At 42.9% G+C, this 26,311-nt stretch overlaps 1 protein-coding gene across 2 annotated transcripts in view; it reads left to right on the top strand.

Moving 5' to 3' along the window:
* Positions 1-23,963, top strand: part of FOXM1 (forkhead box M1) — a gene marked incomplete in the record, with an annotated part of 465,907 nt that extends 441,944 nt beyond the window's left edge. For both annotated transcript variants that reach the window (XM_044087601.1, XM_044087602.1), the window contains 1 exon segment: positions 22,367-23,963. In XM_044087601.1, the coding sequence (XP_043943536.1) occupies positions 22,367-23,179 (813 nt within the window).
* Positions 23,964-26,311: the final 2,348 nt, after the last annotated feature.

Here is a 26,311-nt window from a genome sequence, read left to right as displayed (position 1 = left end):
CTGAGATAGCTGTGTTGAGTGAAAATTGGACATAAAAACAAATCAACCTGCCAAATATGAACTAGGAATTACCATGCTTAATGAAGGTTCGCTGACAGGACGAAGCTATGAAGTGGGTGACATGATGGTAAGTAGGAGGCTGAACGTTGTATGTAACCTGGGACAAGATGGAGGGGCAGTGCAGCAAAGCCAGCTGGATTAGTATCCAGTATCTACTACTCACAAATCCAGCCCTGATGGAACTGTTGCATGGCCACAAGTCAAACAGCATGAGTATCACCTGATCTAGAGATCTAAACTTAGCAACTCAAACAGAAATTTTGTGGGAATTGTGGTGAAGTTTCAGACAGTGAGGAATGTCATCTGAATTAGTGACAGACTTGTAACAATCCGACTCCAGTGCAGTGACAGAGCAGTATTCATAAACTGTCTTTGCCCCACAGCAGGGCTGTGATAGTGAAGAAGAGAGTGCATTCAGACAGCAGTTGCACGGCCTACTACTAAAGCAGGGCAACATGAATTGGTGGTAATGGGTGACCTGAATTCACATATCCTGTTCTGTCTGTTCTGATATGAGGACTGCCTAGGTCCCCATGGGTGGGGTAACAGGAATAAAGGAGAGAAATTCTAGATTTCTGTTTGGCAAATGGCAGAAAGACGGTCACAATATCACATAAAAGAGAGGCCAACATGCAACTCAGGTTAGACTTCCTCATACTAAGGAAAGGACACAAGGGTAGAATTAGTGATTGCAAAGTCATCCCCAGTGAAACAGTTGACACACAGCATAAACCACTGTTTGCCACAATCAGCTGCAAGCAGTGGCCAGAGAAGGCTCTAAGATTAACAGAGACCAGGCTGAAGACCTTTACGTTGACTAGAAAGAAAACACAACAATTCAAAGCATCAATTCATGACTCTAGCACCTCAAGAAGAAGAGGCAATAGGTGGAGTTGAAGAATGGCAGCACCTTTAAAAGACCATGTGTGATGTCTTACAGAACAGATATGCAGCTGAGCCAGGTGTGTAGGTATGGAAATAAGGTACATAACAAAAGCTGCTGGTGGAATGCGGAAGTCATCAAAAGAAAGAAGGAAGGAATGCAGGAAAAAGTGGGAGCTAGAAAAGATGGACCAAGCTAGGAAGTACTACTGGTTGGCTAAGAGAGGAGTTGAGGCATCAGAGGCACTCTACCAGCTTCTGGAAAGTGACTCTGGTACAAAGAAACTGTATCGGGGGCTGCAAGGCAAAGACAGAAAGATAAAGATAGTAGAACACCCTTCATAAGGGGTGGCAGCAGCAACTTGCTCACTAGTCCACAGGACATTAAAAGCATATGAAAGGAGTACTTCCAGCAACTTCTGAATGAAGAAAATCTAACAAAAGCTGTACTGCCCCAACAAAAGTGTACAGTGAAGGAAGAAGAGGAGCCCACCATAGAAGTAAGAACAGCACTAAGAAAAATAAATCAGTGAAAACAGTAGGCTCAGATGAGTTCACAGCATATATGATGGAGGCTGGGTGAGAAAGGAGAGAAATGGCTCCGGAGGGGGGTACTCATAGCAGTATGGAGAGAGAGGTGTATCCCAGATAATTAGAGACTAAGCATACTAGTGCCAGTGTTGAAGAACAAATGGAACGTTCATAACTGTGGGCAGTATAGAGGTATCAAACTCATATCACAATGCATAAACATTCTGATGAGGGTGATTGATAAATGAATACACAGTGTTAGTAGAAAGTAAGATGGGAGATGAGCAGTTCAGATACAATGTTTGCAGTGACATAGTTTTGCAGTGAGACAAATAGTTTAGAAGAAGCTAGAGATGAGGAAAGAGTGCAACTGGGCATTCCAGAACAGTTGAGAAAGCTAGAGATGGAGATGAAGTGCCAGAGATGGATAGTAGGATGTACATTGTGGGACAGACAAATAAGAACATAAGAGCAGAAATCAAAGGAGCTTCAATTGCAGATAAGATCAAAGAGAACAGATTACGGTGTTTTGGACCCATCTGTAGAAAAGCGGAAGACAACATGGAGAAGATGATTTGAGTCGGACAGGAAGAAGGCAAATGGAAATGAGGGCATCCAGCAAAGAGGTGGATGGACTGTGTGAGAGAAGACCTGCTACAGTCAGGAATGAGTGTCAAAGGAATGTGGCATTGAATAGAGAAAGAGATCGCAACAGCTGACACAACATCCTAATCCCATGAAGAAAAATGGAGGAAAAAAGGGAAGATGATGAATATGAACCTGCAAGAGCCTCTGGTCCATTGATGGACCATTGCTGTTTAGCCTGGTGATTGCTATCACAGTTAAATCTCAGCAGCCTAGAGTGGTGGATTACAGTTTCCAGGTTCTAGCTTCCCTTTTATATTCTTATTATGTACTTTTGATTTTTCTGTTTGATGTGTGTGTGTGTGTGTATGTATGTGTGCATATATATATATATATATATATATATATATATATATATATATATATATATATATATGTATATATGTATATATATATATATATATATATGTGTGTATATATATATATATATATATATACACACACATATACACATATATATACATACATATATATATATATATATACATATATATATATATACATATATATATATATATATATATATATATATATTTGTGTGTGTGTGTGTGTGTGTGTATATATATATATATATATATATACACACATACACACATATATATGTATTATAGAATGTGTATGTATTTTATATATATATATATATATATATATATATATATATATATATATATATATATATATATATATACATACATGTATGGATCTACTTCACATGACTGAAAACTGAAAATACTGGATTTTATTTGACTGAGACCACAATACCTAATTTTCTAAATACTGAAAACTCATCTGACCAAGTCTCATTATACACAAAGCTTACAATGATGAATTTCAAAATACTAAGTTTACAGCTATAGACATGCACACTTGCGACACCAGCAACTAACTCTTTCCAAAACTTAAACTACTTATTACCCTCAACAGAAACCAGATATAAAAAAAACAAACTAGGTGAGGGGCTGCACCCCCCCACGCCCTCCCCCCAAACTATATATACTATCTCCAAGATCACACTACAGTGGGGAAAAGGGCATATACCCTTTACTTAGCTTACAGTACTGTACAAACTGCACCTACTGCCGGGAGTGGATGAAACATCTGCCATATTACTTTAGATACTTTCCATAAAAATGTAGACTCCTACTCACATTTAGAAACACTGCACTACTTTGAAATTTAACATTGTAAGCTTTCACTATGAGACTGTCAAATGAGTTTTCAGTATTTTGAAAATTAGGTATTGTGGTCAGAGTCAAATGAAATTCATTATTCTGAGTTAGTCATGTGAAGTAGACCCCTATGAATATATATAATGTGTGCGCGTTATGTGTATACATATAGATTACATGTTTGTGTGTGTATATATAAATGTTAAGTTGTCAATCTCGCCTTCATTCTTGCTTGATGGGTTCGGAGCCGATCCCTCGGCTCCGACTCGGCACTTGCTAAGCTCGAGAGTCACTTTTACCAGCTCGAGGCAGCCCCATATCCCATGATGCAAGGCGGTAAGTACCCAGATCTCGTTTGCCGCTTCGCTTAGGAGGTCTTCTTTTTACCAGCTCCTGGTAAGTTATTCACTTTTGTGAGATTTAAGCCCCTTTTATTAAAAAAACCTTTTATTGATAGTTTTAAGTTTATTTTGTACCTTTTCTGACAGAAAATCCCTGTCTCCTTTAATTTTGTTAGTCAAACTTTTCCCTATCCCATCCCCCCCCCTGTTAGGGTGTGTGTGTTGGTTTTATAGAATACCTTTTGGTATTTTATTTAAGTTAATTTGACTGGTGTGTGTGTGTGTGTTTTTTCAGCACCATGTCAAAGGAGAGGGTCTCAGGTTTTAAGAAGTGTGACTCGTGCTGTCAGAAGATGTCTCTGACAGACGGTCACACTTCTTGCCTTTATTGCCTAGGCCCTCTTCACCTGCAGGACTCCTGTGCTATTTGTCAGTCCTGCAGGAAAGACGGAATAAACTGATTCTTAGGGGCCTTCTTAAGCCGGAGGGCTCTCCGGCTAAGTCGGCTCCATCCAAATCAGTCAAACCTTCCAAGGCCCAGGCTTCTGTATCTAAGCCTGCGGCCTCGCCCGACTCATTGAGTCGAGATCGGCTCGCTGGAGCCGATTCTGGCTTGACAGTTCCGGCACCGATGGCTATCGGTGCAGAATCTGTATTGACCACCGATGTCGGCTCCGATCGGTTCCGACACCCATGTGGCAGGCATCGGTGTCGGCTCGATCGGCTCCGACACCGTTACTTGGTGGCTGTATCGGCCCGCTGGAGCCGATACATCGAGGCTTCCTGTCGGCTCCGAGAGGTCGGCTCCGACAGGATCTATAGTATCGGGTCCGGTGGCTCATTCCCGGAAGAGGGCGGGGGCTCCTTCCTTGGAGCCGATACGTTCGGCTCCGGCTTCACCTCTTCTATCGGAACGGAGCCATCGGAGCCGATCTTCAAGGTCATCCAGGTTATCAGATCATGACCTAGAGAGAGTGGTCAGTAGATTACTTAAGTCACAGGTACTGGCCCAAATGTTACACAGTCCGTCTCAACAGACTACTGTTGGTCCACACCCCGTTACAGTTCCTCCTTCGACTCTACCCCAGAGCTTGGAGTTGGAGTCTTCGAGAATGGTTACTGCTACGGCTGGAGGACGGATACCCCCTTCTGTTCCTTCAGCCTCTACTCTTATCTCCTCTTCGAGACCTTCCTTAGAGGGATTCGGTGGTCTGGCTTCCATGGTCTCCTCCGAGGGGGTGAGTGGCATCGGACCCTTGTCCGAACCCGCTCTTCCCCTTGGAGCCTCGGCCTTGGTGAGCTCGGCTCCGACATCTGCCTCTGAGACTTCCCTTCGGTGGTCCCTGGAGTTCCTAGCTCTTCAGTGCGGGTTCTCTCGGACCTGCCTGGGAGGGGAGCATTCGAGGTGATGAAGAGTGTACTGGCCACTGGTATCAGTCAGCAGTCTGTTCCCGTAGCTCCTCCCTCTATAGTACCTGTTGACATCTCTGCCACTTCTCTTGCTACAGGACCCAGAGATCCTCCGCCTCAGGTTTCCCCATTGGGAATTTCCCCTCTTCCGAGGATTCTCCTGATGTTTCGGGAGATCCTCCTAGGAAGAGGACTTGTAAGAGGAAGCATGTAGACTCCCCGAGTCTGTCACTGGATACTGACTTTGATGAGTCAGAGGGATCCCTAGATCCCCTCTGAGGATGTCTCCTTCTCAGACATCCTAGAACTTCTGAAACAGAGGGAAACTGGCCCACCAACAATCCCTCTGAGGATGAGTCAGTATACCTAGAGGCGCTTGGATCTCGGCCCTCCACCTCCTGGGTGTCTCCACCTTCGACCCCTTATGCAGGTTATTGCACGAAGGCGTGGGCAGCTCCTGACTCTGTAGAGCCAGTCCCTAGGAGGCCTTCAAAATTTATCACTGCCCCTGTGACAAACAATTCCTTACTAAGGGTGTCCCCGCTGATGCCATGGTGGTGGCTGCGGCCACCAAAAGGAACTTGCAGATCCTTCCGTGCCGCCCATCCTCCTAATAAGGACTCTAGGACCATGGATAGGTTCGGTAAGCGGATGTTTTCCTCAGCGACCTTTGCTATGCGTCCGCTGAATTACCTATGTCACTTCACCAGACTCCAGAGGGATATCCTGAAGGAGCTGGGAGAAGTAGTTCAGGATCCTACAGCTGCAGGGGCTCAAGAAAAAATTGCTTCTCAGCTAGGAACCCTCAATTCCATTGCAAACTCCTCCATGCGGCTAATATCTTATGCTGCGGATGGAGCAAGTAGAGCCGCAGGCACAGGTGTGACTCTTAGACGCCAAGCCTGGATGCGGCTATGTGATTTTACGGATCCCTTTAAGGCGTCCTTCACAAATTCTCCCTTTGATGGGTCAGCTTTGTTTGGCCCTCAGGTGAAGGAAACCTTGACCAGGTGCGAGCAGGACGGCAAGACTCTTTCTGCTGTTGGAGTCCGTTTTTCCACCCCTTCTAGGCCTTATCCCAAAGGACAGAAGGGTGGGAAGATGTGGTTCCGTAAATCCCAAGGAGTCACGCCGGATTCACGTGGTCAGTTTACCCCTAGAGGCAGAAGGGGTAACAACAACAGACGCCGCTCTAGAGGCAGAGGGGGTCCAAGAACCAGGGAAACAGGGAGCCTCTCTCTGACAAGCCCTTTCAGCATCCCTGTGGTGTTGCCCGGGTGTCCCTCCTTGGAGGCAGTCGGGAAGATTATCACTGTACCCAGAAGCCTGGCATTCCCTCACTCAAGACAGATGGGTACAGTCGATCATATCCAAGGGTTACATAATTCCTTTCGAGGAAAGTCCCTTCCCTCAAGTTCCCTTCCAGATGTACCACCCGGTCTAAGGGAGATTGCAGAGTCAGAAATCGCAAAACTACTGCAAAAAAGAGCCATTCAGCCAGTTACAATAGACCATTCAGAGCCCGGAATCTACTCAAGGTTCTTTTGGTCCCCAAAAGACGGGAGACTGGAGACCAATATTGGATCTCAGCAGACTCAACAAGTCTGTCAGGAAGACAAGATTCGAATGGTCACTCTTCAGTCAATTCTGCCCTTCTTACAGAAGGACAACTGGATGTGCTCAATAGATCTTCAGGATGCGTACTATCACATCAAAATTCACAGACGCCCAGGAGATTTCTCCGCTTTCGGCTGGGGTCCAGTCATTTCCAGTTCAGAGCCCTGCCCTTTGGTCTCACTACAGCCCCCAGAGTGTTCACCAAATGCATGGCAGTGGTCACGGCTCACCTGAGACGCCAAGGATTCCAGGTGTTTCCGTATCTCGACGACTGGCTCCTGTCAGCCACCACCAGGCATCAGCTTATACAAGCCAGGGATTACACAGTAGACCTTTGTTCTCATTTGGGCATCTCAATCAACTTCGAAAAGTCATCCTTATCGCCCTGCCAGTCTATTACCTTCATAGGCAAACTTAAACACTGTTCGGATGTCAGCTACCCTTACAGAACAAAGAGTTTCAGACATTCAGACTCATGTCAGGATCATTCTGGCCAGCAAGAAAATACAGGCCAGAATGGTTCTAAAGGTATTAGGTCTCATGGCTGCGGCCATTACTCTTCTTCCCTGGCTCGCTTCTACATGCCTTCTTCAGTGGATGCTGTTCACACAGTGGTCATACCAGCAACTTCCAATGCGTCACCAGATTCTGGTGACACGGACATGCAAAGAGCATCTTGCTTGGTGGATCACATCGCCTCAGGTTCACCAAGGCAGGTACTTTGTACCTCCATCCCCGATAGCCACTGTCACCACGGATGCCTCCCTGATCGGGTGGGGGTCATTATCAGGGCAGGATGGTTCACGGACGTGGCAACCGCTCGAGTACCATCTGCACATAAATGTCCTGGAGATGAGAGCAGTGCTTTTAACGTTGCAAGCCCTCAACGACTTTCTTCCCGTAGGGACAATTGCAGTCCACACAGACAACATGTCTGTAGTTTGGTATATCAACAAACAGGGCGGAACCAAGTCCTACCCCTTGTGTCGAGAAGCGCTCAGACTTTGGCAATGGGCGATCTCCTCTCATCGGTTTCTGGTAGCAACGCATATCCCTGGGAAAACCAACATTATAGCGGACAGATTGAGCAGAGCTATACTCATGCCTCACGAGTGGTCTCTCAAGCAATCTATAGCGGAAGAGATTTTTCTGGAATGGGGTCGCCCATGTTGCGATCTTTTGCTACTCCCCAAAACAGCAAATGTCCAGACTTCTTCAGCCTCTTCCTCTATCAGGCCATCCCCCCAGAGACGCTCTGACCCAGGATTGGCCCCAGGGACTTCTTTATGCCTTCCCTCCATTTCCTCTGATCCCTCAGGTGATCCAGAAAGCTACCGCTTTGAGAGCCAAATTGATTCTCATTGCCCCTTACTGGCCTCGACAAGTTTGGTTCCGTTCCTCCATCATCACCTTTTGGTGCAGCCGTGGCATCTGGACCCAGTGCCAGATCTTCTGATTCACCAATCGGGTCAGCTGCACCGGTCAATCCCTTCTCTCAACCTCACAGCATGGTTGCTCCACTTCCTTCCTTAGCCAGGCTTCCTTTGATCTCTAACCCAGTTAGAGACATCATAGTAGCTTCACTAAAATCCTCTACCAGGAGGATTTACACAAGCAAATGGAAACGTTTCTCTTATTGGGCTAAGGCCCAAAATATTGATCCTTTTACTGCCCCTGTTCAGGCAGTTCTGGACTTCTTAGCAGAGATTTTTCATGCAGGCTCCTCTTCTTCCACAGTCAGAGTTCAATTGGCTGCTATTTCCAATTTTCATGTCGGGATAGCAGATCATAATATTATGTCCCATAGGCTCTGCAGGGCCTTCTTGAAAGGAATTTTCCTACTAAAACCTCCAATCAGGAATCCTCCTCCTCAGTGGGATCTAAATTTAGTGCTGACATCCTTGATTCTTCCCCCTTCGAGCCAGCTGTTTCTTGTTCCCTGAAATATCTTTCTTGGAAAACTTTATTCCTAGTGGCTATTACATCTGCCAGGAGGGTGTCTGAACTTCATGCTCTTTCAGTTCGACCCCCCTATTTGGTTTTTCACAAAGACAGAGTATCTTTGAGAACTAATCCAACCTTTTTACCTAAGGTCGCTTCAAAGAACAATCTGAATCAATCCATTGATCTCCCGGTATTTTTTCCTAACTATTCAGATAGAGCTGAACAAAAGCTACATTATCTTGATGTCCACCGTCAACTTAGATATTATTTGGACAGAACAAAAAATTTAGAAAATCTGATCAACTTTTTGTTTCCTATGCGGATAATAAAAAAGGCCTTCCTGTTTCTAAAGTGACTTTGTCCAGATGGCTTTCTTCGGTCATCTCTGAAATTTATACGCTCAGGGGAAAACAGCTGTGCTCAAAACCTAAAGCACATTCAACTAGGAGCTTAGCTACTTCTACAGCTTTTCAAGCTAGACTTCCTTTGGACACTATTTGTGCAGCGGCCACTTGGGCTACTCCTCACACTTTTGTTTCCCATTACAAATTGGACTTGGCCTCCAGGGACAGAGCCAGTTTTGGCTCTACAGTCCTCAAGAGTTTGTTCCATTGAGCCACCCAGGATAGAGGTGCTAGGGACGCGGTCCCATCAAGCAAGAATGAAGGCGAGATTGACAACTTAACATTAAGAAGTTATGTACCTACCATAACGTTCCATGTTAGTTGTCTTCTCTCGCCTTCTTTCTTGCGACCCTCCCTCCTTCCCCCTGGCCTGAACAGACCTTGTATAAGAAACTGTTATGCTGAAGACCATTCAGACCTGGTCCTTCTTCCATCTGTAAGTTTTCTTTCTTCCTTTGGGAAGTATTTTATGCTTGGTGCTATTGCCCTTTGTCAGCAAACGAGATCTGGGTACTTACCGCCTTGCATCATGGGATATGGGGCTGCCTCGAGCTGGTAAAAGTGACTCTCGAGCTTAGCAAGTGCCGAGTCGGAGCCGAGGGATCGGCTCCGAACCCATCAAGCAAGAAAGAAGGCGAGAGAAGACAACTAACATGGAACGTTATGGTAGGTACATAACTTCTTATTTTCCATCTTCTTAAATATTTTTGATGTTTTATTAATTTGTGTTTTAGTCTTGGGACTGTAATGCAGTTTTAAATGGAGCGCTTGTTTTTTCTGTCAGTTTAAAAGTGGTATAAAGTAACTGAAAACATTTTTCTGTGTAGAAATTTTTGCTTTTGTTGGGCTGGCATACTGGTTTCATGTGCTTTTTACTGTTTTTCTGTGAAAGTAACTTTTGGGACTGGTAGTGTTTAATGGCAATCACTGATTGTCTTCCCCAGGAAAAATGCCCCATTTTTGTCTTAACCATGGAACAGTCTACCCATCCCATGGTCTGTCATTCTTCCAGCCACAAAAAGAAGAAATTAAGCAAACAGCCTTTGCCACCTCAACAGGCTAGCAATTTGCCTCCACCACAGTTGGGTGACTGCTGTGGCCATTTGCTGTACCTCAGACCAAACATCTTTTTATTCCAGATACATATGATGTAGCACCTATGGACCAAGGGTTAGCTATGTCCTCCACTGCTGTTGGGTCCCCTCAGTGGGCAAGGCAGAACTGTCAGCCCTGGGAAGCAGAACGGGGAAGGTTTCTCTGTGTCAGAATGCTGTGCCCATCCGTGGGGAAGCTGCTGTTGCTATTAGTAACATGGTTGGCCCCTTTTTCAAAAAGAAACAGAAAACCAAGCATGCATCTACTCCTCCTCCATTTCCTTTTGATAGGAGTACTTTACTGGGCCTGGCTCAAAGTTTGATTCAGACTATTACTCATTCTTGTAAAGCAATTTCTGGTAAAAAAGAGATTCATTTTTTCCTGAAGAAATTCAAGATTCTGAATCTGAACAGGAAGATGCAGTTGATCAATATATTTTCTTTTCTTCAGATTTCTGATTCAGACTCTGAGCTCAGTTTCTGATTCTCCCAGTGGGAGTTTTTCTCTGCGACTATTGCTAGAATGTGCCAGTGGTTTTAAGTGGGAGAACACTGACATTTTTCAGTCTCACAGAAAGAATTGTTGGTTATCCTTGGCAGGATACAACCCATATAGCTAAGGCTACTGCAACAGTGATCATTCGAACATCTGTTATGGTAAGTTTGACATGGCTCCGTTTTGGTTCCCAAAATGATTTTGTATTGTAAAGAAGAGTGTTGAGTTTGTTATACTCCAATACTTTCCTGAAAGTACCCACATTTAAAATGCTTATCCTGCAGACTGCCCTATCCCTTCTTCTAGACCACTGTGTCATGGTGCTTTTACATCTGAATGCTTATCACATTGTAATTGCTCCCAGTTTCATAGTGAACCTGAGACATTCCTGTGTCTCTCTTTCATAGGTTCATAGGTTCATACTAGGCTATCTGCCCTGGGGCATTTATAAGCCTAGCCCAATTGTGTTTGGCTTACGCTACCCCTTGATTTGAGTATACTGTGCCCTTTTTAAAGTTTAGTTTACTGTGCCTCTGTCTAATAGTGACATGGACGTAATCCCCGGGACAAACCTACGATCCCCCATCCACTCATCAAGATTCTTCTTGAAGAGAGTCAATGAGGTGCTCTGCCTAACATGAATTGGAATTCTATTCCAGAGCGAAGGGAGCCTCTGGGTTATGAATCTGTCCCTCCAGCATGTTCTATTTATTTCTGTGCTGAGGTTCAAGTCCCTCGAGCGCGTGGCTCTAAGGGATTTAGATTTTCTGAGGTGGAGAATGTCCATTAATTCTGGGTTGGACATAGGTTTATATGTCAGGCATAGATCGCCTCGAAGTAGGCGGTATGCAACTGAGTAGAGCTGGAGTTTTTTTAACCAAGCAGCATATGGCATCTGTTTGAGTCCCTTGATCCTCCTGGTGAGGTACTTTTGGGGTCTTTCTAATTGCTGCAGGTGTCGGGTAAGGTACATCCCAAAGGGGGCATTGTATTCTATGATGGGCCTGATGAGGGATGAATAAAGGGGCACGATTACCTCTCTTGATCTAGATGTGAATCCTTTCATGATGAGGTGGGCTATGTAGAAGGTCTTTCTAACCACTTTGGCAATGTTGTTGTCAAAGGAGAGATTGCTATCAACTTGGGTCCCCAGATTCCTAATTACTTTCTCTGTACTTTATGTGGTAATTTGTGGGCATATTGTTTTTGCCAAAGGGTATGACTATACACTTTTTGGCATTTAGCTTTAGACCATGGCTCTGGCACCAGTTATCCGTCTCTGTGAGACCTTTTTGAAGGATGTTTGTGTCAGCTGGAGAGTCGATTATGGCACCCAGTTTGCAGTCATCTGCGAACTTGGTGAGCCATAGTCCTCCCACGTTGGCCTGTACCTCAGAAAAGTAAATACCGAACAAGAGAGGTCCCAGGACAGAACCTTGTGGGATGCCACTTGTGACCGGTTTAGAGTCTGACATGGCTCCAGCAACTCTGACTCTGTGGGTTCTGTCTTTGAGCCAGTTTGCGACCCATCTTGTGACATAGGGGTTTATATTTAGGCTGGATAGCTTATCTATGATGCCCGAGTGGGGTATTGTGTCAAATGCCTTTGCGAGGTCCAGATAGGCTGTGTGGACTACCTCCCCTTCATCTATGGCCTTGGTGACTGTTTCGAAGAAGTCGACCAGGTTCAAAAGGCAGGATCTGCCCTTGACGAAGCCAAATTGGGTAGGATCTAGTGTCTGTAGCTCCCCAATGTCTTTGAGTTCCATGATGATCCTCTCCATAGCCTTGCAGACTAGGCTAGTCAGGCTTATGGGGCGATAGTTTCCAGGGTCCGTATAGGCGCCACCTTTGTGGAGTGGGGCCACTGTTGCTGTACGCCATTCTTTGGACACATATCCTGTAGTGAGGCTGAGATTGTACAGCAGTTTTACTTGAGGGATTAGTTCTTCTTGGAGTTCATGTAGGACGCAACCCGGGACGCCATCTGGTCCCATGGAAGCAGTGTTTTTTGCTTTGGAGAGGGCGGCCTTCACCTGAGCATCAGAGATGTTTGGGAAGCTGCACTCTGCTGGGATAGATACTTGCTGTTTTGGGGGGAGGGGGGGGGGAGTTTGCACTGAACCTGGCTGCCAGGATATTGGCGATGTCTGTGGGTTCAGTGTATTTTTTGTCATTTAGAATCAACTCCGAACAAGTCTGGGAGTTGCATCCCAGGTTCCTAACATAACTGAAAAAAGCCTTATGATTGTCTTTAGTGTCCTGTGCAATTTTTCTCTCGAAGCTGGCCTTGGAGGATTTTATGAGGCATCGTAATTTTTTGCTAGTACTGATCAGAGATGCCTTCCTTTTTAGGGATTTTGCTCTATCATATAGTAGCTTCCTCCTTCTGTTGTACAGTTTATTTATGGCTGGGGTCCACAAGACTGGACGCCTGCCTTTGGATGATTGGGTCTTGATTTTGTTTGGGATAGCATGATCCATGCATTCCTGGAGATGTCTGTAGAATGCGTTTATATAGGATTCTGCAGTTTGGGCTGTAGTTTCCACTGTCCCTGGGGCCTTGAAGGGATTCCACTTCGGTTTTGAGAAGTGTGAAGTTCGCTTTTGAGAAGTTTTTCACTGTGGTTTTCTGGGCTGGGGGTGGGGTTGGGATGTGGATATCCAGTGAAATTAATTTATGGTCTGATCTTACCAATGAGGGATATACTTGTGGTATGGAGCATAGAGTCCCCATGTTGGTAATGATCAGGTCTAGTATGTTATCCCCTCTTGTGGGAGTGGTGACTAGTTGTTCCATAGCATTTGAGTTTATAAATTCCAGGAACCTTTGGATTAAGGTGCTGGGGCTTGAGTAATGCTCCCAGTCTATGTTTGGGTAGTTGAAGTCGCCCGACATAATGGTGTTCAGCGAGATCTTCATGTTCTCCAATGTTTTCAGGAAAGCCGAGTGGGATTCCTGACTTTGAGAGGGTGGTCTGTAGGATGCTATAAACTGAAAAGCAGTCATGAAGAATTGGTTTCCTGGGGTGCATGATGAACACAAAAGTATGGTCTTTCTACCAGAAGACAAAGTCCTGACTGTTCAGAACATTTTCAGGGATGAAGCTGTTTCAGCAAGAGGGTTCCTCAAAATTCTAGGTCTCATGGCATCAGTGATCCTCATAACACCACTGGCCGGACTCCATGAGAGAAAGACTCTGTGGTACTTGGAAACTGTTGGGATTCCGGGTGCCAGTGACAGATTTTGTGAAATTAGTCACAGTGATGGAGGGATCAAATGTGTCTTAATCTAGATCTACTACTATTCTTCCAGATTCCATTTCATTCAGTCCAGAAGGATACTTCAAATTTTGCATGAGGAACAGTGTCCATGAGAGTTGTAGTACAAAGCAAATGTGGGGTCCTTGACTCTACAAAACATATAAATGTAAAGTAAATGTTAGTGATTCAGACCTTAAAAGTCCTTCACTTATGGTCTCCAGGTCCTCTCTTATTCGTCATAGACAACACCACAGTCATGTGGTACCTGAGCAAGCAAGGGGGGGGTACAAGGCCGTACCTTCCTTGCCAGTTGACTATGTTGGCCTGGGAGCTAGCCTTACAGCATATTCTGATGTTTCAGACTTTTGCTAATCCCACCCACAGAGGTCTGCCTGGATTTGGCCCATATGTGGGAACACTTCAAATAGTTCTGTTAACCTTCTTTCAAAACAGTTGGAAAATTCTGTTTGAGATCCCTGCAGCCATGCTTGGAGGACAGAAGCATTCCTGTTCTTTTTCCACCGATATCGAAGGTACTTTTGAAGATTCAAAGAGCATTACCAAAGATCATTGTGGTGACCCCATTTTTGGCCCAAGCAAAGTTGTTTCTCTGTTTTAATGGAACTGGCCAAGGACAATTACCACAAGCTTTCTCGCACTCTGGATCTGGCTTACACAGTGTTAGGGAAGACTAATACACTTAGACTTAGTGCAATTGCTGCTGACATCCTGGATGATTGATTATTGATGCCTTAAGGATGTGCAGCAGTTATTGATAGAAACAAGAAAGCATGCAACCCGAAAATCTCATGTTTATAAGTGGAAGAGGTTTTCTAGGCAGTGCCTAACCAATATTAGATGGCCCCGTATGGTGGCCTCTGGTTTTAAAATATTTGAGTGAGTTTTACTTAATAATGGTTTATACCGTGCATCTGTTAAGGTGCATTTTGTGGTCATCTCAGCTTCTCAGCCCATGGATCCCCAACTTTCTTCTTTCTTTGTATTAAATTATTTTATTGAAGGATTGTTGCACTTGACCAAAAACAAATTTCCCTTCTTTGGGATCTCAACTATGTTCTTGGAAAATTGACAACCTCTCCTTTTGAACCTGCCTGTCTGGCTGATTTGAGATTCATCACTTGGAAAACTGTTTTGCTTGTTACTCTGACATCTGTAAGTTGATTCTGAGCTGCAAGTTCTCAGGTAGACCACCCTTATCTGATTTTCCACAAGAGCAGGGTTGTTTTACACACTAATCCTTTCATGCAAAAGTTTTCTGAATTTACCCAGTGTCAAGCCGTTAATCATCCACTTTATTTCCAGAATCTAAAAGTAAGCGAGACTAGGTTTTTCATATCTTGGGTTTTCATAGGTAACTCAGGTACTGCCTTAACAGAACTAAGCCCTTCATTTAAGCTCATCAGCCATTTATTTACTATTCTGAGGCTAAAAAGGGTCAGCTTGTCTGAAAGCAAATGATTGCTTGTTGATTGTTCTGTGCTGTTTTTGTTACTCTCCCCTTGGTAAATCTACTCCAGTCAAGGTTAAGGCACATTCCACCAGAGCCATATCCTCTTTGGTGACGTATTGAAAATGAGTGGAATTCTATAAGCATTTTAGAGGCAGCAGCCTGGTCCTTTGTTCATACCTAATGGTGCATCTGTGTCCTTTCTTAACCGATGCGTCTTGGATCCATCCTCTGATCTGACTTGGGCCACTTTCCTGACTTGTGGATCCTAGTTCAGGCTCCTCCCTTTACCCATAATCCCCTCCAAACTCCAGCATTGCCTCAGATCTTGTTTTCTGCTCTTTGCGTTCAGACAGTTTTGTTGGCTCAGACTCTCAGATAAGTGTACACATTTGATTTGTTCATAATTTTCTTCTACCCTTTGTTGGCTATCACTGTTTAATACCTATTTATTTTGCTTCCTCCCCTTTCCGATTACAAAAAAAATATAGAGTGATAGCCAAATATTTTTTTCGTCTTGTGGTCATTTTGGCCTTGTCAGCACTTTGTCGCTCCTTTATTAGTTACCTACAAGTTCTTTATTACCAATTTTGGTCATTGTGTCTCTACCCTTGCCTTTCACTGGGTATTTGTTAGTTTCCATTGCTGGTATTTTTCTTACTGAAAAACTGAAAATTCTACTGTTTGCTTGTGTTTTTTTATCATGGCAGATAAACCAATTAGGTTTAAAATTGTTTCTTGTGGCCATAAAATGCCAAATTCCAATAATCTTACTAAAGGAGTCTACTTAGGAGGAGATTATTTAGAGGAGGATTGTGCCATCTGTGCAGCCTTTGACCATCAGCAGTTGTCGAGTGCCATAAACTAGTTCTGAAGGGTCTTATTCCCCAGTCATCTACTTAGTCTGCTTCTTGTGTGTCCCCATCCAGCAAGAAGAAGCCCTTGGATAAACGAAAAGGGGAGAAGAGTGAGAAATCAAATGAAAAGCCTAAGGAAGCAATCCGCTGACCACTGTCCTCTTAATCCTCTAGCGAAGCTTAATAAGACTTCAGATATGGCTGCTACTTTGGGTCTGTACTTCCAGAACTATCTCTCGTAGGGATCTGAGATTTTCGCCAGTGTCCATTTATTCCAGGTTACAGTCTCACTTCTTGCAGGAGTCACCCATTCACAAGACTTCTGGACAACCTTCCTCATCTTCCTCCTTCAGGTCTGCCAGAAGTTTGTCAGAGGCTTATCTGAACAGAATGATGAGTAAATTCCTCAGGACTCAAATTTAGTTTGATTCTTCTGGCTCCCATTGGACCAGTTAGCTCTGGAATTTCTCCTATGCCTACAACTGCTTTTACTGCAATCCATTCCCTGGCTTTGGAAGTTTTGGATTTGAGTTTTCCTGACTGATCTGTGTCATATTCAAAGTTGTGGGCTTCAACTCCCGTATCTTCCCTGATCCAAGCAGCCCAGATTTCAGCTGAGATGGACAGATCTCGAAACCAAAGCTTCTGCACCGAGTCTGGAGGTAGAGGTTCGACTCCAAAATTTTCAGAGCAGTCTCTTCCCCTCAGAGCTTTGTCATTAGATAGCTTGGCTCTAACTTCGATCTTGTAGCAGGGAGATGCTATTGGTCAGCCTGGTACAGTTGATTCGGCTCCTACTGCAGTGTTTTTGCATTCTCCTTTTGCCTGTACCTTTGAGGCAGTAGAGAGAGAGAGCTCCAAATCAGGGGTTCAGACATCTCTAATCCACCCCTCCACAACTGTCAGCCCTGTGTCTTGAGCCTGCTCATTCTATCCCATCAGGGTAGCTGGTTCACACTAGTCTTGAGTCCGTACTCATTCTGGATGCCCCTTCTTTGGAACATCTCTCCCATTGAAGCTCCTTGGAAGCACAAGTATAAAAGGAGGCACAAGAGTCTTTATCAGAAGATATGGATTTTTGCTGAAGAGGAGGGTTCTCCAGACCACCCTTTGAGGACATCTCCAAGGAAATTCTCAAACTTTTCAGATTGAAAGGAGGTTTGTCTTCTGAAGCCTGTTTTCAGGAGGAATCTGTTTTTCTCTAGGTATTGGCTTTGGTTTACCTACTTCCTTGATGGTTCTCCTCATCTGCCATTTGATGTGGGAAGGAACTGAATGTAACAAAACAGTTTCCCAAGAAACCTGAAAAGTACTTAATTGCCTATGAAGACCATGCTCATTGGAGTAAAGACCTGGTAGTGGATGCCATGGTAGTAGCAGCAAATACTAAGAGAGCTTGCAGAGGAGATCTCATCTCTCCACCCCTTAAGAGAGAGTCTAGGGCTTTGGGCAGATATGTGAAACGTATATGTTTCATTAACCTTTGCTCTCGTCACTGAATTACCTGGCAAATATGAGGAGGTTTCAGAGGTACTTGACAAAGGAACTAACAAGTGTTTCTGGTTTCATGTCTGTAGAAGACAGAAAAACTGTGGATTCGTAGCTGGCTACCCTGCAGTCCCTTTCAAACATTTCCATGCGATTGGTTTTCAATACAACAGAGAGTTTCTCTCGAGCTGTAGGCATAGGTATTAGACATTATAGTATGTAGGCATGCCTGAATGTTATGTGCGGAACCTTTCAAAATGTCTTTCATCAATGATTCATTTGATGGATCCACTCTGGCCCAAAAATCGAGGTCACACTCTCCAGGAGTGAGAAAGATGGGAAAATGCTTTCTGCCATAGGTATACAGTTTCAAAGGACTTTTCCTAGAAATTAGAAAGGGGGGGTAAGAAATGTGGTTCCATAAGTCCTAACAGATTTTCCAAGATTCTTCTGTAGAGAGAGAGAACATGGTCCCTTTTAGATGCCGATATTCATATCAGTGTCCTAGAGATGAGGGCAGTCCTCGCATCATTGCAGGCATTACAGGATATCTTCCCTTTAGAGGTGATCTTTTTATAGATCGACAGTCAGTGGTCTGGTACATCAACAAACAAGGGGCAACACACTCTTTTACCCCTTGTGTCATGAAGCAATAAGTGTAGGGCAATGAGTGATCTCTTCTGGTCACTTTCTATTTGTAATGCATATGCTAATATGCTGGACTTCCCCAGTAAGTCTATTCTGCTACCTCATGAGTAGTGTCTTAATCCAACAGTGGCAAAACAGATTTTTTGTTGAGGGGGCCAACTATGTTGCGATCTTTGTCTCTCCTGTCAATTTCAAATGCAGTAATTTCTTTGCCCTGAACTTTCCAGAGGGTGGAGTTGCCACGAGATGCCTTGAGCCATGATTGCCCCCTCATCTTTATGCATATCCACCAATGTCATTAATTCTGAAATTCCTACAGAAAGTATCACAACAGAAGAACAAGATCATCCTTATTGCCTCTTTCTGGCCTCAAAACGTGTGGTTCCCCTTTCTCTGGCTTCACTTGATACACTTTTTGTGTGTTAAACCCTCATCCAGATATTCTATCACATCCATCCAGAATGCCTCATCTGGACATTCCAGCCCTCAAATTGACCACATGGTTTTCTCCACTTTGTGATGGCTATGCGGTCCAGGCTTTCCTCTCAACTAATACTTATTCTGACATTTTCAGAAAGCTTCAACAAGAAGAAAATCTGTAAAAGTAAATGGAAAAGGTTTTCCATTTAGGCCTCTAACATTTTATACCCTTTTCGGCCACCTTTATCAGATGTTACATTTCCTCAATTCAGTGTTTGATCGTGGAGTAACTGCTTCCATAATTAAAGTATAAGCCGCAATATCCAGTTTCCACATTGGTGAGAATCACTCCTTTCTTGTCTCTTTCATTGTGTAAAGCTTTCCTCAAAGGTACGTTCCTTCTCTGACCACCTATCTAAGATGATCCCACCCATCCGTATGATCTCATTGTACTGTAAATGTTAACTTGGTCTCCATTTGAACGTGCAGCCAAAGTGGATTTAAAGTTTTTAATGTGGAAGACTTTAATTTTCTGGAAGCTATTGCCTTAGCCAAAGACTATTCAGACTCTAGGCTTTGTCTTGTAAACCTCCATATATTATTTTCCACAGTGGCACAGTTTTGTTATACATCAATCCCTCCTTTGTACCTAAGGTAGCATCAGACTCTGCACTCAAAACTATTAATTTACCAGCTTTATTCCCTAATTTCACCAATAAGGAGGAATATTTGCTTCATTTATTAGACCTCCTTAGATACCCTATATTCACAGAAGTAAACTTTTCAGGAAGTCAGATCAATTTGTATCCTTTTCTAAAGCAAAATTGGGTCAAGCTGTATCAAAAGTTACCTTAGCAAGCTGGTTGACTAGTTGCATTTCAGAAGTTTAAAGAGACAAAGGTCTGATTTCACCAAAACCTCCAAAGCACATTCAAAACGTTATGTATTCACTACTGCTTTCTTGTCGAGGACTTCAATTGGTCATATTTGTGCTGCTGCCAACTTGGTCTAACGCCCATACCTTGATTGCTCATTACAAACTCTCTTTTCCTTTCCAGAGATAGGGTGGCTTTCTGTTCTGCTTTCCTCTGGTTATTCTTCCATGAGAACTACCCTGATAATAAAGTAGCTGGGGACTCTGTCCCATCGGTTGAAGAATGCATGGAAAAGACAGCATCAGATACAAAAGTTATGTATTCACTATAATGCTGCATCTGTGTTCTGTTTCTGTCCTTCCTCAAGCTCCCTCCCTCCATTCCCCCTTCCGTTTCATGGAAGACTTAGACATTTGGTATGACCTGTGGGTGTACAAGACAGATTCCCACATTGTTAAAGCTCCAGAGCAGATTGCCTTATCTCATCCCCCCATTTGCCTTTTTTACCTATGTGATGTTATGTTACTTATGGACATTTTGGATTGGGTTCTTAGTGCATTGTGGGCAAACTTGGTCTCTGGTAATGTTGGGGTTTGGATAGCATTATGGATAAGAGGAGAAACCTGAGCTACAAATCCTAAGCATGGAAAGTGACTGAGGTCAAATCCAAGACCCATCAATTGAAGGACAAAAAGACAACACAGATGCGTCATTATGTGAGTACATAACTTTTATTTCTAGGGAACTGGACTTGGAATGTAACAATTAATTTTGTATTTATAATGAAACCCAACTCTGTAGACTTGACAGTGCACTTTAGAAATTTACCAAGACAGTTGTTCAAACAAGGAATTTTTCATATATGGAAAGATGCCAAAAAATACTTTTCAATTCACTACAGGTATTTTCAAGGAATTTGAATCTTGGCTTATAGCATTGTCTACAATGAATCTTTAAGTCCTTCATTGAATTTTAAAATATTTAGTTCTTCTTAGCTCATAGCCATGGTAATAAAAAAAAAAGTGGGAAGTTTCAGGACAAATACAAAGAGGATTTTTGGCATTTGACGAATACCAATGCTCTGGAATAAGTTACTGTTAGCAACAAAAGAGTTGGCAACTGTGAATGCATTCTACAAAAATTTAGATTCTTGGGTTGACCATGATGTCTACAACTGTTTTCAGTCGGTGCTCTTAGACCTTCTGACCAGAGCACTGTTCTTGACTTATGAGCTTAAAGAAACAGTTGTTTAAACAGGCCAGATGTGCTGAAATTCTTGAGTTCAGAGTTAGACTTGACCAAACGAGAGTAAATACTGCAACAAGCTGTATTAGCTTATTTCGTAAACTGTGTATTGCTGCAAGCTATGACAAAGGTCTCTAACCACCATCTTTTTTCAATTTGACTTTTCAGAGGCTTTTGCCTTACAAAATTATAGCCTGCTACTAGCATAGAAACAAGCTGATAGGATGTAACCAACAAGTGCTGACTGGTTTAATAACTACCTTTCTAACAGTTCACATGTATCATGGCAATCAGCCCAGTCCTCTACTCAACATCAAACCCAGTGGTCCCCTGGGGATCTATTGTGGGGATTCTACTATTCTCCATTTTTACAAATTACATGTACATAAGCACAAATGAAATTATTGCTTCCAGTCAGGTCCATGCTAGTTCACTGCTTGGACAAAGCTGATGTACTACTAAATGGGCAATAGAAATCATTACTTTAAATAGCTAAAATTGAGTAGTTTGCATTAAACTTAAAAAGTCTTTTTGGAACACACTGTTGACATTCAGGAAAAATTAACCATGACCAAAATTAGTGCATTATCAGGAAAACTTGACCAGGTAAACTTCTAGAAATATTTGGGGACCATAAATGACTGCAAGCTAACATTCAAAGGCAGTGTATACTCTGTCAAGGATGTGAATTAAGTGAAGCCATAGCTTTGACCATCTAGCATATAAAAATATATTGACAGAATTGATATTTGTAATCAGATTGCTTTGCACCACACTGGCTATAGACAACATAAATAGTCACTTAACCAATTATAGCTGATATTGCTTCAAGATTGCCTTCTACCACCTACTAGGGGAATATTATTAATAACATTGTTGGCCCAACCTTAACACCAAAATCATGTATTTACAGGCTACATTTACACACAAGCTGCTGCACAAAAGTCAGTGTCCTGACGCAGAAAATCTCACGACATACCTTTACTGTGGATCTTGTTTCTCAAATTGAAAACGGATCACAATAAATAAATCCTTTCCCAGTCATCTTATGTTACTTTTATGTATTTGCTTTTACACCTGGATTGGGATTAATTTCAGAATCATGTACAACTGTATATATGATCATCCAGAAACCTCTAGTGATACTTAATGTGTGGTAGAGGCTGATAAACTTGGATGCATTATCAAAATGGAGAATGCCACCTAGTATGGCAGAGAAGAGGGACCATGAAGAAGGCAACTGCATAAGGCAACCACTGTACATTGTGAAGTCTTCAGTTTTACCATGCATTAGAAATAAAATGAATTTAAAACTGCTAACATTAGAATCACAAATTATAGAATTAGTCTGAATTCTAGAAGAAAATTAAGTGCATTTTGATTTTATTTTAACTTATAATTATTTCTGTTTTAAGTGGATGATTGGCTGTTAATGTTTGAAAGTTCCTCACAATTTGTCAAGGACCTTTTTGCTTTGTTTTACCTTGATAAATATATTTATTTCCTAGGTAACATTGTCCAGTGAAACATCTGGTTTTCTTCTGCCATCTAGCATGCCAGTCAAGAAGCATCCAAACATGCAGACAACACCGTGTGCTACACCAATCCTAAAACAGAAAGGAGGGAAGTATGAAAACAGCAGTTCACGCAGGAAGCAGAAACATGTTGTTCCTCCAACAGAAGAGCCTTTGCTCCTCTACCCCGGATGCAATAGCTTGGACTCGGGACTTGTAGCTGACTTTTCTTCCTCCGACACTCATGAACTAGAGCACTGTGCTGATATTTCTAGCTCTGTGGTGGAGTATATTAAATCCCCTGTCAAGCTGGAATCCATTGAGACAGCCTTCCAAGAACTGCCAACTTCCTCCACTCCCACCAAGATGACTCCTAGCCTTCCTCTGGGGGTCAGATCGGAGCCGTGGACAATTACACCACTAAAAAAACAAGAATGTATGCTTGACTTAAGCCCTGTTCAAACACACTGTGAATTTACATTGTCCCCCACAAGGGAAACTGAGAGTTATCTGAACTTCAGCACCCCATTCAAAGATGGAGCACTTTTTGATTCTCCCCAAGAACTCCTTAAATCAATTTCTCCAAGTATCTGTATTGGTAGACTTGCATCAAACTGTCAAACACTTAGAACACACTGCAGAGAAGGGCAGGAGAGATTACAGGCTAACCACTCCTTGGCAGAGGGCCTGGTCCTGGACACTATGAATGACAGTCTTAGTAAGATCCTACTAGATGTCAGTTTTAGTGGCTTGGAAGAAGACTGTGAGAACTTCAGCTGGTCACACTTTATTCCTGAATTTCGATGAAAGCATCGCCTGTGGTAGCGTTTTTAGGGCCCTGAGATTTTAAAATGCTTTAAAGTTGTTCTAAACTCCGCACATTACTTGAGACTTGGACCAGATATAGATGTCTTTAGATTAAAAAAAAACTGCCAGTCATTTCAGATTGTAACGCAACTGTGTGTTCTGGTTTGTACACGTAACAGTTTGCTTTATTTTGTAATGCAGGTGGGCACTAATGGTCACTGTTCTTGTAAATTGTTTCAGGAGGTAAACACTGCTTTTTTAAATGAGAAGTCTGAAAAGGTGTCCAAGGACACCTAGTAAAAGAGAACAAAATGACTGTATATGTACATATTTGAAGTCTTATAACAATGGTAAATCAAACTTTAATTAGAAATGAAAAAGCATTATGACTTAACCTTCCTCCCACTTTATGTGGTCACTTGTCAACTGAGGCTTAATGAATGTTGATGCCCATTACTGGAGACTTGTCTAGTATGTTTCACCTGGTAAATGGTAATGGAAGTAAGCAGGAGGTTGAAACTATCAGGAAGGGAGGGGGTGTATCGTTTCAGGAAGTTGTTCACCATGTTATCACATCAGTGACTGAGCTTGTGGGCTGATAACCCAGCTCCTGAAGCCCTCATGTATCTGAATGGAGTGAGATGTTTTTCTGCATATGTTGAGTGAATATATATCAGCTGCTAAGCATGCTCTTGGGTCACTGAAATTGTGACTCTGTAGGCCGAATATTAAATTATGAAAGTCATGTGCTACATCCCACAAAATAAGCAGGTGAGCAAAATCACTGATGTGTTCTGACATGATTATTCATTTTGAGTTTTGAATTAATTTTTGTCAGCATATTGAGTTCTTCAAAGTGATATTTGATATACCAAGATCACAGCATAATTATTTAGTTTTCCTCTGAACTTTGACTTTGATCCATACCTTTTTTCCTGTTATGCAATAACCTGAAATTCTGTGTGGTTACATTTCATACCTCTGCATATAGATAGGCAACACTGTTTTTGATTAAAATATGCTAATGACTCATAAGGGTCATGACATATTTGCAATATTGTGTCAGAATAGCAGTCTAGAACCTCTAGCAACTGTGCCATCTTCTGCATCGTAAAGTAAACTGCTGAATATTATTCACATGATGCCATTCATCAGAACTTGCATTCTTGTCGTAAACATCTTGCCGTCATGTCAAAGTACTAGTCATCCGTCTTTTGCCAGATATTTTCAGCATTTGGTTGTCCCAAGATATGCATAGTTACATGCCTGCCTTGGCTCTTAGCAGGTAGTCTTGCCATGTGCCCCCCACCCCAACTACAGTAAATGTTTACTGATAGTTCTTTGTTTCAGTAGCTGGCTGCTTTTGACCTTGACTCTTCAGCAGTGCAAACCTTTATCAGAGTTTTTCTGGGGGCTTCATTATACGTGGATTTGTGACCATTTGACATCACCACACAATTTTCACTTAGTGTTTTGTTTAGGAGACTTATGCAGTACTAATCTCATTCTGATCATGCAACCCTTAATTTAAAAAAAAAGTAGCCAGGAGAACTAAACCTTGCAAGCTATTACTGACCATAAACAGTTGCTTTAGTCTTCAAGGACCCTCCTAGAACAGGATCATCTCCACCAGTCACTCCCTGGCAATCATCTTGGAGGATCCTATGCCCAGAAATATCTGTGCACTTCCTCAAATGCTTGCCATGATTTAGCATATAAATACTGTTGCTCCTGAGTACCACTAGCTCATTTTTGCTGCTCACATAGTTAATATTATGATTTTTGCTATTGTGTTGGAATTTTCTGCACAATATGCCTGCTAAAGCGTTCAGTGTGTCCATGTGGCTGTCAGATTACAAGTCAAGACCTACAACAGCATTTCCATTGTTGTTGCAGGGAGAAGTGTGATGTGAAAACATTTCTTCAAGTGTCAGTGTTTTAACTCTACCACTTGAAGTTGTCACAGAGAGAAACTTTTTGATCGAACTTCAAGTCAGAACGACTACAGGTACCCTGGCGCTGTAGAGATGAATGATAAAGCCCTTACTGAAACCCGAATGACCTGAGATTGATTAACAGCTCCTGGCAGGGGTGAGCTACAGATGTCAGCTCGCTCTACTTGGAGGGGAGGGTCATGGTTGGCTCCTCCCCTAGGGTGATCTGGTATTCTGGAGGAATAGTGAAGGTGTTTTCCTTGAGAAGAGGCCCCAACATGGGAATCTGAGGGTGCACTCAAACTGCGTTGGTAGTTTTTGCAGATGTGTTTTGGGGAGCAGGATTTATTATATATCAGTGGAATTAGAGGTCCCTTCATCGTGACACAAAACTTGTGTTACCACCAGAGCATAGGTGGTAGGTTACTTCAAACAGTTGCCTTAATGGCTAGCAGGATGACTGCTCCATGAATAGCTGTCACCTCACTGGGAATTAATGCGCTTGGAGAAGCTCTCACCTGACAAAGAATGAATAGGCTTGGACTAGCCTTTAAGTAGTATGGGATGAATCAGCCAATGGATTTTGGAGAGCTGATGGTAGTCAGGCAGCAGGGTGTAAAATATGTACAAATAAAAACTTGATAGGCAATAAGAACTCCTTATATTGAATGGGTGGGGGGGTCATCTTCAGAGCCTAGGTATAGGTCATGGAGTTGCCACAAAGACACAAGCTTTGAGAGCAGATTATGGCCTGGACCTTTAAAAGACAAGTGCTATACATCTCCATTTCCCCATCTCTACAGGAAAAAAGCTCGTCTGCTAACAAGGGCTCATGCCTATTCTAACCCTCCATTTTGCTGCAATGCAAGAAGTCTGTGGATTGTATGCTCCAAGCTTCCACCTCAATAGGACCATTCAAATGGTCCCTCAGTGATGGGTTAGAGCTCAAAGCCAGCCAGACTGATCCTGGAAAGTAGCCTTTTCAAATCACCTGATAATCAGCAAAACTTAGGGTCAAAAGACTTCCATCATATGGCCTCCAGTCCAGGATCAAGTCTTGCCAGTCTGTCAAATGAGAGACTGTAAATCAAGTCATCTTGAGCACTGGGAATCAAGCAAATGTTTGCCTGGTGGGAATTAGAATCCATCCACCCACAACCTGTTTTTCCCATTTTTTTTTTTTTTTTTGCACATGAAG

The sequence above is a fragment of the Protopterus annectens genome, chromosome 11.part0 (genome assembly GCF_019279795.1).
Source record: "Protopterus annectens isolate FY-2018-M chromosome 11.part0, PAN1.0, whole genome shotgun sequence".
NCBI classification, from domain to species: Eukaryota; Metazoa; Chordata; order Ceratodontiformes; family Protopteridae; genus Protopterus; species Protopterus annectens.
This window is presented reverse-complemented; position numbering and strand designations above follow the sequence as displayed.